At 40.6% G+C, this 13,776-nt stretch overlaps 1 protein-coding gene across 1 annotated transcript in view; it reads left to right on the plus strand.

Moving 5' to 3' along the window:
- Window positions 1–1,033: 1,033 nt before the first annotated feature.
- The window catches only part of LOC150081108 (all-trans retinoic acid-induced differentiation factor-like), a 63,288-nt gene continuing 50,545 nt past the window's right edge, over window positions 1,034–13,776 (plus strand). Inside the window, exon 1 of the mRNA XM_090381323.1 lies at window positions 1,034–1,162. Within this exon, the coding sequence (XP_090237449.1) occupies window positions 1,091–1,162 (72 nt within the window). The 5' untranslated portion in view covers window positions 1,034–1,090. The remainder of the gene's footprint in view (window positions 1,163–13,776) is intronic.

Genomic DNA, 13,776 nt, shown 5'->3' on the forward strand with positions numbered 1-13,776 from the left:
GCATATAATGGGGGTGTACTTATAACACTTTTTGTCCCAGGTGTAGGATTGCCTAGTTCCGGCTCTGGTAATTAGACATTTAGACGGCGGTAGGCTCGTTGATAGATGCGGAAAAGATGCAGATGATTATTATTTAGATCATTTGTGCGCGACGTCGTGTTCGACCGAACCGGTTGAACATGCTTGTGGTTCATGCTTGTGGTTCTTGTCTCAGCTATGAACCTGAGACAAGAGCTTCGTTTGCCTCACCCTCGGCACGGCTCTGAAAAGCCTAATAGCTTCCCATTTAGAATTTGCTGTTGGCAACATCATCAGTTGGTGCCACTGTATAGAATTTAAATACTGTGCATTTAAAAACAGGTTATGCACAAGGCCAGTTTGTTTAAGTATGTCACAAAATCTTTAACCTCCAGTATAAATAACTTAAAACACGCTGTAAATTTGTTTACAGGAATTAATTTTTGAAAGTGTTTCTTAGTAGTATTGATCATATGCCAACTGCAGTTCACCAGAAATGCCATATTGATTGGGCCGACAAAAGACATGCAGTGTTGTCTCTGCAGTTTCAGGAGACAGGAACCATTACAAGAAGAGCCAAGGTCGCTGGAGGGTTGCGTCAACCAGAACAGACCACTATCTGGCTCTAACAGTAGGAAGGAACCCTATGATGTCTAGATCGTCAGTGGATGATATAATCACCAAATAGTAATGGTGCTGCCTCATCTAGGAAATGTTTTGGTAGACTGCTTGAAATGGTGGAAAGAACCGAAAGAAGCTGTAAACAATAGTCCGAAGATTCCATTCGTCATCATCGAATACTGCCAACCTGAGTTGGGTGTAGCCACAGGAACTGACATTAGTACAGTGATGATACGCAGGATGCCATCCAGCTGCCTACGTGTTTGTGTGGTCACTAATTCTGACCATCCCCTCTCTTATTAGTCCAAATTACCAAATTGATGAATTCGTATATGTATTCTGTGTGCCGGTTTAAAAATCCAGAGGTCACTCTATAATCACGAGGCACGTCATGTTGTGTACTTCGTTGTTTGTGTTTAAGTTGTGTGGCGTCAAATACGTATGTGTCACTATGCTTAGTGTCTTTTTTGTAATTGCGTGTTTTCTAAGTAAAGCTGTTTATTCGTCCTTCGGTTTAGAAGAGGTATATATTGTTTGCATTTATAGATATTATGGTGCGCGTCTAACTATTTTAGGAAGTGAGAAAATTTGTTTTTTTTTTTTTGTTTGTACAGCCCAACTTCGGTACCTGACCTTTGTCGACATGTCATGAAATTTTCCGCATGGTGTTATATTATAGTCAAAAAAGGCCGCAGAAATTATTGCATTTCTGTACTGAAAGTTATTGTACAAGTGTAGTCGCTTTCATTTTTTTTTTTTTTTTTTTTTTTTGGAACGAAAGGTAACGTACAGTGTTTTTAAAAAAAAGTACAGTAAATATAACCGGCGGTCGTCGATTTTCTTCGAAATGGGTTCTTAATTAATCTTCTTCTTCAAGTTCCCTGCCCACAGGCAGGTCCGGGCCCCATTGACGCCATTTTTCCCTCTTGTGTTTTCCTTTTAATTTCTGCATAATTTCCTCTTCCCATCATTCCAATTCTCCTCCGTATTACGGCCATATGGTTTCGCACCGCTTACATTTCTTTTAAGCAAAATATATGCATTTGAGTGGATACTGGCTCTAGCCCACTCGATTACTAAATAATGTCTTGTATTCGCTACCTTGTGGATTCCTTCGATCTCGTGTGTACATCCGTCCATGAGTGTAGTGGTAGTGTTTCTTGTCTTGTGGCACCAGGGGTTTACCCTGCAAAGTATGCTTTGTAATGCAGTACAAACTGTAAATGCCAGAGGTATTTGTGTTGGTTTGCATAATGTAGTGTGGGGGTTATGTTGGTTGTTCTTTGGCATTTAGACGCCATTTAGACTGTGTTCCTGTCCACCACCTTGGGGAGGCAGTTGGGTACAGTAGAAGAAAGACTGGTGGGGATGAACCCTGTACTGCTCCTTTTTTTTTTTTTTAACACCGGGGTCCTCCCTATGTAAAAAAAAACCTCTGCAAGGGGAACACGTGAAAGGGATGACAATAAGGGGGAAGGAAAGTAGGGCAAGAAGGTTAGGGTGGATGACAGGAAGGCTGTCCACCAAGAAGTAGGAAGTTAAAGGAATAGAGGGGTGCCCCTGTGAAAGAAGTCCATCATCCATATTGGGGGAGGGCAAGAAAAGTAAAAGATATGTGTTGGTAGGGGCCACCAGACTAAAAATAGGGATGGGAATATGGGTAAGTTGGTAATAAAGTATAGGGCTAGGGTGCTCTATGTTGGGCAGAGATTGCACTGAGGACAATGGTTCCCTATGAATCCCAGACCAGCTGTAGCCAGTGTCAGCATACCCATGCCATTCCACAAATAAGGGAATGGCATCAGCAGTGTTGGGGGGTTCCATATAGGTTCCCCCCACAGCAGTCAAATTTGGAAGGGGACCCTGCTAGAACAACACATACCATTTATTCCACTCAATATAGCTATCATACTAACAATTACACAAGTACATTTTTTTTAATACTTATTTAGAAAAGACTGGTTTTGAACAGTACACAACACTCGCTCATTTACCATGTTTCATCCATTATCACACATTCAGATGGGGCACAAGTGCCACCTAAATGAAGACATCTACTAAGACAGGACTTTTTTTTTTTTTTTTTTTTTGAGCAAATCACATTGCATTCACATAGTTTACACAAGTGACCAGTCTTTACGCTCTCATTTTTTAAAATTTTTTATTATTATTATTATTAACTATATGGTGCAAGGAAGCCTGAGGCTTATGCTGCACCAGCCAAAAAAAAAAAAAAATTCCTGAGATACCCTGAGAAAGAGAGTCAAAATCACCAAGAAAGAGAAGAATGATGATATCCAGCTCAGGACCCTGGGTTTGTCAGTCCCATACTCACCAGATGTGAGCCCGTGAGGTTTGTACTGCTTAACCCAGAAATAACATTACATTTTATATATATATATTCAGGGTACAACAGTCCATGTATATGGGACAGTCTCAATGAAGATGTCTACTAAGACAGGACTTTTTTTTTTTTTTTCTTTTGAGCAAATCACGTTGCATTCACATAGTTTACACAAGTGACCAGTCTTTACACTCTCATTTGTACTGCTTAACCCAGAAATAACATTACATTTTATATATATTCAGGGTACAACAGTCCATATATATGGGACAGTCATTCAATTTGCATTTATGCACATTCAATTCATTCATAATAGCACCCTGAATTAGATTATTGCACACACTTTGATTGTTGTTCCCCCCCCGGGTAAAGCAGACTTGTTTCCACCTGACATATTACAGTGTTATGTAATACACCTGACATATACATGGAAGCAAAACACCAGATTTACTCAGTCACTGATTTGATGACATATACATCTACCCAAACTTACCCACACAATCTCACAGGCACTTGTATACTTACTCAAATACACTCACTTACATACATACTTATTAATACACATATTAGCATTAGTAGAGGCATATAATGAAAAAAAGCAAGCTTATGTAGCATCAGCCAAAAAAAAAAAAAAAAGTTCACCCCAAATGTTCACTCACATTCGTACATAGGATAATAAATAATATACAAATAAAACATACATATAAAATAATATGATACATTGAAAATAAAATGAATTTAGTAACCTGTAGCGTCCACGAGTATAAACAGAATTTTATTTTAGTGTTTTTTTTTTTTTTTTTTTTTTTGTTATTACAAAGGTGAGATGCATTTTCATGGTCAAATTTATGGCCTTGCCAATTCAATTTTAGCATTAGCATTAGTAGAGGCATTTGATGCAAGAAAGCAAGCTTATGCAGCATCAGCCAAAAAAAAAAAAAAAAACCCCACTTCCACTTCACCCCTCTGTTCGTTCAAAATACCTGTCCAGCTGAGCCTTAAACTTATTTAGGCTATCAACCTCCACTACAAGGGATGGAAGTCTGTTCCACCAACCAACCAACCACCCGCTGGCTAAAGGCAAATTTCCGCACGTCTATTCTACATCTGTCTTTCCTCAATTTGAATTTATGCCCTCTCAGGTGATTATTCTGAGCTAGAGGAAGAATCCCATCAGCATTGAGCATGCTCAAACCATTCAAGGCTTTATACACCTCTATCAGATCACCTCGCTGGTGCCTAGTCTCCAGACACTGTAATTTGCAAAACTTAAGCCTTTCTTCGTAAGAGCACCCCTTTGTTCCATTCACTAATCTTGTTGCCCTTCTCTGTACTCGTTCCAGCAGCTCTACATCCTTCTTGAAATGAGGCCTCCAGACCTGTATACAGTACTCTAGGTGTGGCCTGACCATTGCCTTATACAAGGGAATAATCACCTCCTTATCCCTGCTGGAAAAATTCCTGTATATCATTGATAATACTCCATGAGCTACTCTTGCAGCCAGTCTGCACTGCTCAGAGAACTTCATATCTGCCTGCACAACCACCCCCAAGTCCCTTTCATTCTCTACCACTGTCAGTGTAGTACCACAGAGTTGATAACGTTGCTCTGGGGTTGCTGTTTCCCATGTGTAGTACTTTACATTTGTCAATGTTAAACTTCATTTGCCACCTCTCAGCCCATCTGCTCAACCTTTCCAGATCCTGTTGTTTAATTTAAGTTTCACTTAAATACTCAGACTAAAAATTTAATCAATTAGTATTAAACCTGGAAAGCAATAAAAATGCATACATGTATTGTTTTTTATACATTAACATTTATTATTTACACACTTTCATCATCATACATCGCCCAGTGTGTTAGCTCTTTACATAATGCATGCTACTCACTTGGTTGGAGAGGTCTGGGCTTGATTCCTATCCCATCTGCAACTAGAGGAATTCTTTAGACTTCTTCAGTTGAATCTATAATTAGTTGATCCAGACAAAGGGAGCAGGGTAGCCTTGTGTTGTTCCCCCCCCCATTCATTCATACGAGATGCAGATCAAGTTGTGAACACCACACATGTAGCTAAAAGACTTATGGCTCATATTAGGTTTAGTTACCCAATGTGGGGGGTATAGTGAAGTGGAGGGAATGATTGATAGGAAACAGAGTTGCTTTACTGCTCGCAGTAGTTGTATGGTATCCTTGTCTTATTATTACTTGGAAAATATATATTTTAAGACGCAAGGGATAGAAGTGTGAACAGTATTTTACAAGCGTCAGTCAACCTTTTTGTTGTGAACTGTTACTTGAGTTGTCATTGAATTTCCATTGTCTGATTCTTCTATCATCTCTACCATTTTGTCAAAGCCAATCCCATTTCCAGTTCCACACTTTATAATTGAATTTTGGGGACACTGGCAGTTCCTGAATACCATGAATGAACTCTGGCCATATATTCTTCCTCCTATTTTCGCTAATTAGAATCACTGTTTAATAGAATTAAAATTCAATTCACAAATGTGATCACAATGATCGGCGCTTACTACACATCTTATAGTGAACGGTACTTTACTATGGTGAGTCTATACCCTGGTCCTGTTCCACCTGATAGGTGGAACAGGACCAGGGTATGTCTGCCAGGGGCAAAGGTTGATGACGTTGTAGAGCGAATATCATCTTTTAAGGGCACAAAAGGTGATATAGTTGTACACGTTGGCACTAACGATATTAAGAGTAGGAGACCGGCAGAATTACTTAACAAGTACAGGTCACTGTTGAACAAAAGCCGAGAATTAGGGTTGAATTTGAAAGTGTCTGCAATTCTGCCTAGACACGATAGGAGGGAGTATATGATGAGAGCCTTGTCGATCAATTCGGCCCTGGAAAGATTGTGCAAGGCTCAAGGGGTAGAATTTTTTTCAGCCTGGACTGTACTTGTTAACAGGAGAGATTGCTTCTACAGGGATGGGATACACTTAAATAGAAAGGGTGCAAGAATATTTGCTGATGCTATCGAGGCAGTGTTAGGTGGGTCGGAAAACTGCTAGCTTGGGGGGAGACAAAGACCAATAGATTGACAGTAGCCACTGGCAGAGGTGAAAGAGATTCTTGCACTGCTTCTATTAGAATGAGCAGAAGCATGAAAAACAAGATGCATGGTATTTCAGAGACTGCTGGGAGCCATTGCGGTACAAGTAAACACATGGGTTGTGTTAGGGTAGCTAAGAATAGAAACAGGTGCAGGTATACTTGCGTGTACACCAATGCTAGGAGTTTAGTAAATAAATTTGATGAATTTGAGGTATTGCTCAAAACATCAAAGGCAGATATTGTTGGGATATCAGAGACGTGGTGTCACACAGATATAAGGGATGCAGAAATGCAATTTGGGGAGTACAACGTCTACAGAAAGGATAGGAAGGGGGGAGGGGTTATGCTATTAGTTAAGAAACACATAAAAACCAAGGAAGTGAAGCCAGTCGACATCGCTGGACAGTGCAGTGTTGAGTCAGTTTGGGGTGACATAAGCATTGGGAGATCAAAATTGAGAGTAGGAGTGTGCTATAGGCCTAATGACTCTGATGAGTATAATAAGGAACTGTACAGGGAAATAGTGGGCCAGTAAATCAGAGAGTCTTATAATGGGAGATTTTAATTTCCCAGATATTGACTGGAATTTGGGGGCTGGTTACTCACACACTAGCAGGGCTTTTGTGGATTTATTGGATGATTGTTTTCTACATCAGCATGTTCGGGAGGCAACTAGAGGGAGTAATACTCTTGATTTGATTATCAGCAGTGATTCTTCATGCATTCAGAATCTGCAGATAAATGAACCACTAGGTGGCAGTGATCACAGTGTGCTGAAGTGGGATTTACTGAAAGAGGTAACTACCATTAGGGGTAAAGGGAAGGGTTATTGTTTCCGTAAAGGCGACTACGATGGACTGAGACAGTATTTAAATTCTATACAGTGGGACCAACTGATGATGTTACCAACAGCAAATTCAAAATGGGAAGCATTCAAAGAACTTATCTTGGAAGCTACTAGGCTTTACATACCAACTAAGAAATATTGTTCAAAGTTTAGGCCAAAATGGATGTCAGATGAACTAATGAGGCATATGGCAGAGAAGAAAAATGCATGGGATACTTACAAATTAACACATGACACAGAAGCCTATGATAGATACAAGTTGATATGCAACCAAGTTACAAAGGAGGCTAGGCAGGCGAAGGCAGATTACGAGAAATCCTTGGCAAGGGATGCAAAGAAAAACAGCAAAGAGTTCTTTACTTATGTAAACTCTAGAAGGAAGGGGATGAATCAGATTGGTCCACTTGATATTGATGGGTCAACTGTTGATGATCCTGCTCAGGTAGATAACAAACTAAATGAATATTTTGCATCGACATTCACACATGAGGAGTTATTCAGCGAGGGGAATGCCAGAGGTGTATTCAACTCTAGCAGTAAGCTACAGAATCTTGAAATAACTGGGAGTAAAGTGGAGGAGAAACTGTTGAAGATAAACACAAGAAAGGCACCCGGGGTGGATGGGATCTATCCAGTTATATTAAAGGAGGCAGCAAAGGAAGTAAGCAAACCCTTAGCCATAATTATGAGAGCTTCCTTGGACTCAGGGGAGGTACCCATAGACTGGAAATGTGCAAATGTGACCCCAATTCACAAAGGAGGATCAAAGGCTGACACAAGTAATTATAGACCTGTGAGCTTAACTTCTGTTCCAGGAAAATTAATGGAGGCACTGGTTAAAGAAGCACTGCAGGATCATTTAGACAAGACTTCAGTTATAGCTCAGACACAGCATGGTTTGGTTAAGGGGAAGTCTTGCCTGACCAACTTGATTGGATACTATGATGCAGTCACAAAAGAACTGGATGCAGGGAATAACTTTGATATTATATACTTGGATCTTAGAAAGGCTTTTGATACTGTTGCACATGGAAGACTGCTACACAAATTGGAGCAGTGTGACATTGGAGGCAAATTGCTGCTATGGATAAAGGGGTGGTTGAGGGGGAGAAGACAGAGAGTGGTAATCAATGGACACTGCTCATCGTGGACTAATGTTATTAGTGGAGTCCCTCAGGGCTCAGTGTTGGGTCCATTATTGTTTTCTGTATTTATAAATGATATTGATGATGGTATATCAAGCTTAATGTCCAAGTTTGCAGATGATACAAAAGTTGGCAGGGTTGTCAAGGACACTACTGACACTATGCTGCTACAACAGGATCTGGAAAGGTTGAGCAGATGGGCTGAGAGGTGGCAAATGAAGTTTAACATTGACAAATGTAAAGTACTACACATGGGAAAAAGCAACCCCAGAGCAACGTATCAACTCTGTGGTACTACACTGACAGTGGTAGAGAATGAAAGGGACTTGGGGGTGATTGTGCAGGCAGATATGAAGTTCTCTGAGCAGTGCAGACGGGCTGCAAGAGTAGCTCATGGAGTATTGTCAATGATATACAGGAATTTTTCCAGCAGGGATAAGGAGGTGATTATTCCATTGTATAAGGCAATGGTCAGGCCACACCTAGAGTACTGTATACAGGTCTGGAGGCCTCATTTCAAGAAGGATGTAGAGCTGCTGGAACGAGTACAGAGAAGGGCAACAAGATTAGTGAATGGAACAAAGGGGTGCTCTTACGAAGAAAGGCTTAAGTTTTGCAAATTACAGTGTCTGGAGACTAGGCACCAGCGAGGTGATCTGATAGAGGTGTATAAAGCCTTGAATGGTTTAAGCATGCTCAATGCTGTGGGATTCTTCCTCTAGCTCAGAAAAATCACCTGAGAGGGCATAAATTCAAATTGAGGAAAGACAGATGTAGGATAGACGTGCGGAAATTTGCCTTTAGCCAGCGGGTGGTTGGTTGGTGGAACAGACTGCCATCCCTTGTGGTGGATGTTGATAGCCTAAATAAGTTTAAGGCTCAGCTGGACAGGTATTTTGAACGAACAGAGGGGTGAAGTGGAAGTGGGGTTTTTTTTTTTTTTTTGGCTGATGCTGCATAAGCTTGCTTTCTTGCATCAAATGCCTCTAAAAATGCTAATGCTAATGCTATCGTAAAGTGATTTGATTGTTCAGTGAGCCAATTGTAAAGTGGGGGTCCATTGTATTTTTAACTCTTTACGCGAAACTTCGGATAACTGAGGCATCCGCTTAATTGGGCCAAAATGCACTAGTCCTGACGTGTCCCAAATAACCGGAATCGACTGTATATATATATATATATATATAAAAATAACTTCCCATATCATCTGTTTATCCCCTCTAATAGTTTGTCTAGTTTTTTTAATTATTAAAACTGCCAACTTGCACAACAGAAGATGAAAGTTTGTTCACACAATCAACTACTCACTGTCTGAAGGCAAATATCCACATCTATCTTTCTGTCATTTCACAATTTGAATTTATATCCTCTTGTGTGTAGTTTGAGGAAGGATGCTATCAGCATTTAGCTTAGTCAAAGTCTCAAACTCCTCAATCAGATCTCCTCGCAGATATCTAGTCTCCTTATGTAGCAATTTACATAACTGAAGCTTTTCTTGTAAGATACCCTTTTATTCCCCTAACTAATCTTTGCATCCATTCCAACAGATCCACATCCTTCCTAAAATGAGGCCTCCAGACCTATATGCAGTACCTAAGTTTTGGCCTAATCATTGCTTTGTATAATGGGATAATCACCTCCTTATGTATATTGGAGGGCACTGACTCTATTTAAAAGTTACAGCTGTCAGTTACAGGCTCCGCAAAAACGATAAGTGTTTGCCTTTTATTTACATGATTGTTGTTTTATATTGTACTTAATACGTAGTCATATAGTTATAGTTATGCTGGTTATTTTTATTTTAATTTAGATAAAGAGTTTTTGTGGATTTTACTTACGATAGGTAAAACCGTTATTTTTGTTCGATTTTTGTAGCCATTGTTTTTGTATATAGGGAATTCAAAGTTTTTGTAGGGAATTCAAATTTTTTAATTGAGGTAGCTAGGTAGCTCTAACGCATAATTATATAGTAATACGCTTCACTGTTTCTATTTCATAGTTTCTATTCAAATACTACTGACATTTAATTTATTGATTTTATTAATTTAAACTACCATGCCCCGAACTAGAGCAGAAAAGCAACGGGCACAAAGTGGCAGGAGTGTTGTGACTCGGGGGAGAACTGAGGGGGACGATTCTCCAACGCGTCACAGCCTAAAAAAATGTGCAACTTGTGAAATGTTTGCCGAACTCTCTGGAACGGAACATGATATTGCCATGGGGGATGTCTTTGTGTGTGCGCGATGTAAGGAGTGTAAGGAAATCAGGCGACAACTCAGCGTTGTTATGGGCCTATATGAGAGTTTGAAGGACAGGGTGGATGCCCTCGAAGGAAATAAATTGAGGGGCCCATCAAGCTCTCAGCTGCCCACATCAACGCCAGAGCTTGCACTTGGTCATCGCGCAACACAGCGGCAAACCCCAAGGCAGAATGCGCTGGTCCCACAGGAACTATTAGTTGTTGGTGACTCTATTGTCAGGGAAACGGGGAACATGCTATGTAAAAAGGATAGGTGGAACAGGACCAGGGTATGTCTGCCAGGGGCAAAGGTTGATGACGTTGTAGAGCGGATATCATCTTTCAAGGGCACAAAAGGTGATATAGTTGTACACGTTGGCACTAATGATATTAAGAGTAGGAGACCGGCAGAATTACTCAACAAGTACAGGTCACTGTTGAAAAAAAGCCGAGAATTAGGGTTGAATTTGAAAGTGTCTGCAATTCTGCCCAGACACGATAGGAGGGAGTATATGATGAGAGCCTTGTCGATCAATTCGGCCCTGGAAAGATTGTGCAAGGCTCAAGGGGTAGAATTTTTTTCAGCCTGGACTGTACTTGTTAACAGGAGAGATTGCTTCTACAGGGATGGGATACACTTAAATAGAAAGGGTGCAAGAATATTTGCTGATGCTATCGAGGCAGTGTTAGGTGGGTCGGAAAACTGCTAGCTTGGGGGGATACAAAGACTAATAGTTTAACAGTAACCGCAGGCAGAGGTGAAGGTGATTCTTCCAAAACTTCTATTAGAATAAGAAGCGACCTGGAGCGAGGGGTGTTGGGGGTTTCAGGGACGGATGGCAGTCATCCTGGAATAGTTGGGTATATGGGATGTGTTAGGGTAACAAGGAATAGGCATAGGAGCATGTATGCTTGTATGTATACCAATGCTAGAAGTATAGTAAATAAATTTGATGAATTTGAAGTGTTGGTCAAGACATCAAAGGCGGATATTGTTGGGATAGCAGAGACGTGGTGTCACAAAGATATAAGGAATGCAGAATTGGAATTTGGGGAGTACAATGTGTACAGAAAGGATAGACAGGACAGAAAGGGAGGAGGTGTTATGCTGTTAATTAAGAAAAACATAAAATCAAAAGAAGTGCATCCAGTTGATAGAGATGGACAGTGCACTGTTGAGTCAGTTTGGTGTGACATAAGCACTGCAAAAGCAAAAATAACAGTAGGAGTGTGTTACAGGCCTAATGACTCGAATGAGTACAATGAACAATTGTACAGAGAAATAGTGGGCCAGTAAATCAGAATGTCTTATAATGGGGGATTTTAACTTCCCAGATATTGACTGGAACTTGTGGGTTGGTCACTCACACACTAGTCAGACTTTTGTGGATTTATTGGATGATTGTTTTCTGCAGCAGCATGTTCGAGAGGCAACCAGAGAAAGTAATACTCTTGATCTGGTTATCAGCAGTGATCATTCGTGTATTACGAATTTGCAGATAAAGGAACCACTAGGTGGCAGTGATCACAGTGTGCTGAAGTGGGATTTACTCAAAGAGGTAACTACCGTCAGGGGTAAAGGAAAGGGTTTTTGCTTCCGTAAAGGGGAGTACACTGGTCTCAGACAGTTTTTAAATTCTGTACAGTGGGATCAACTGACGATGTTACAAACAGTAAATTCTAAGTGGGAAGCATTCAAGGAATTAATCGTGGAAGCTACTAGACTTTTCATACCGATGAAGAAATATTGTTCAAGGTTTAGGCCTAAATGGTTATCAAATGAACTAATGAGACTCGTGACAGAGAAGAAAAATGCATGGGATGCATATAAATTATCAGGCGACGCAGAAGTCTGTAGCAGATATAAGCTAGTCTGTAATCAGGTCACAAAGGAGGTTTGGCAGGCAAAGGCGGATTACGAGAAATCTTTGGCAAAAGATGCTAAGAAAAACAGCAAGGATTTCTTTACTTATATAAACTCTAAAAGGAAGGGAATGAATATGATTGGTCCACTTGACATCGATGGTTTGACTGTTGATGATCCTGCTCAGATAGCAAACAAACTGAATGAGTATTTTGCATCTACATTCACACGTGAGGAATTATTACAGTTTGAAAATGGAAGAAGGTTATCAAATTGTAGCAGTGTGCTTAATGATTTTGTAATAACTGAGAGCAAAGTGGAGGAGAAATTGTTGAAGTTAAACATAAGAAAGGCACCTGGGGTGGATGGGATCTATCCAGTTGTATTGGAGGAGGCGGCAAAGCAACTAAGCAAACCTTAGCCATAATTATGAGAGCATCCTTGGATTCAGGGGAGGTTCCCACGGACTGGAGATGTGCAAATGTATCCCCAATTCACAAAGGAGGTTCGAAGGGTGACACGAATAATTACAGACCAGTTAGTTTAACTTCTGTTCCAGGTAAAATAATGGAGTCACTGGTTAAAGATGCATTGCAGGATCATCTAGACAAGACTGCAGCAATAATTCAGACACAGCATGGGTTTGTTAAGGGAAAGTCTTGTCTGACAAATTTGATTGGTTATTATGATGTGGTCACAAAGGAACTGGATGCAAAAAATAATTTTGATATCATATACTTGGATTTCAGGAAAGCTTTTGACACTGTTGCGCATGGAAGACTACTGTACAAATTGGAGCAGAATGATATTAAGGGTAAGTTGCTACAATGGATAAAAGGATGGTTAAGTGGGAGAAGACAGAGGGTGGTAATCAATGGGGGCTGCTCTTCGTGGACCAATGTTATTAGTGGAGTCCCACAGGGTTCGGTGTTGGGTCCACTGTTGTTTTGTATATTTATCAATGATATTGATGAAGGTATATCAAGCTTAATGTCGAAGTTTGCAGATGACACGAAGGTTGGCAGGGTTGTTAATGACAGTCATGGCAGTGTGCTACTGCAACAGGATCTAGATAATTTGGGCAAATGGGCTAAGAAGTGGCAACTGAAGTTTAACCTTGACAAATGCAAAGTACTGCATATGGGTAGAAGTAACCCCAGAGAAACGTACCAACTGTGTGGTACTACGCTTAAGGTGGTAGAAAATGAAAAAGACCTGGGAATAATTGTGCAGTCAGATATGAAGTTTTCTGAGCAATGCAGACAGGCTGCTAGGGCAGGTCACGGGGTTTTGTCAATGATATATAGGAATTTTGCTAGCAGGGAAAAGGAGGTGATTGTCCCTCTGTATAAGGCAATGGTCAGGCCACGCCTTGAGTACTGCGTACAGGTCTGGAGGCCTCATTTTAGGAAGGATGTAGATTTGCTTGAGCGTGTACAGAGAAGAGCAACACGATTGGTGAGGGGAATGAAGGGATCCTCTTACCAAGAGAGGCTTAAGTTCTGCAAATTGCAGTGGCTGGAGACTAGGCACCTGCGCGGTGATCTGATTGAGGTCTATAAGGCCTTGAATGGGTTGAGCACGCTGAATTCTGATGGGATCCTCCCACTTGTTCAGAA

The sequence above is a fragment of the Mastigoproctus giganteus genome, chromosome 9 (genome assembly GCF_048544385.1).
Source record: "Mastigoproctus giganteus isolate SK-2022 chromosome 9, ASM4854438v1, whole genome shotgun sequence".
Lineage (NCBI taxonomy): Eukaryota > Metazoa > Arthropoda > Arachnida > Uropygi > Thelyphonidae > Mastigoproctus > Mastigoproctus giganteus.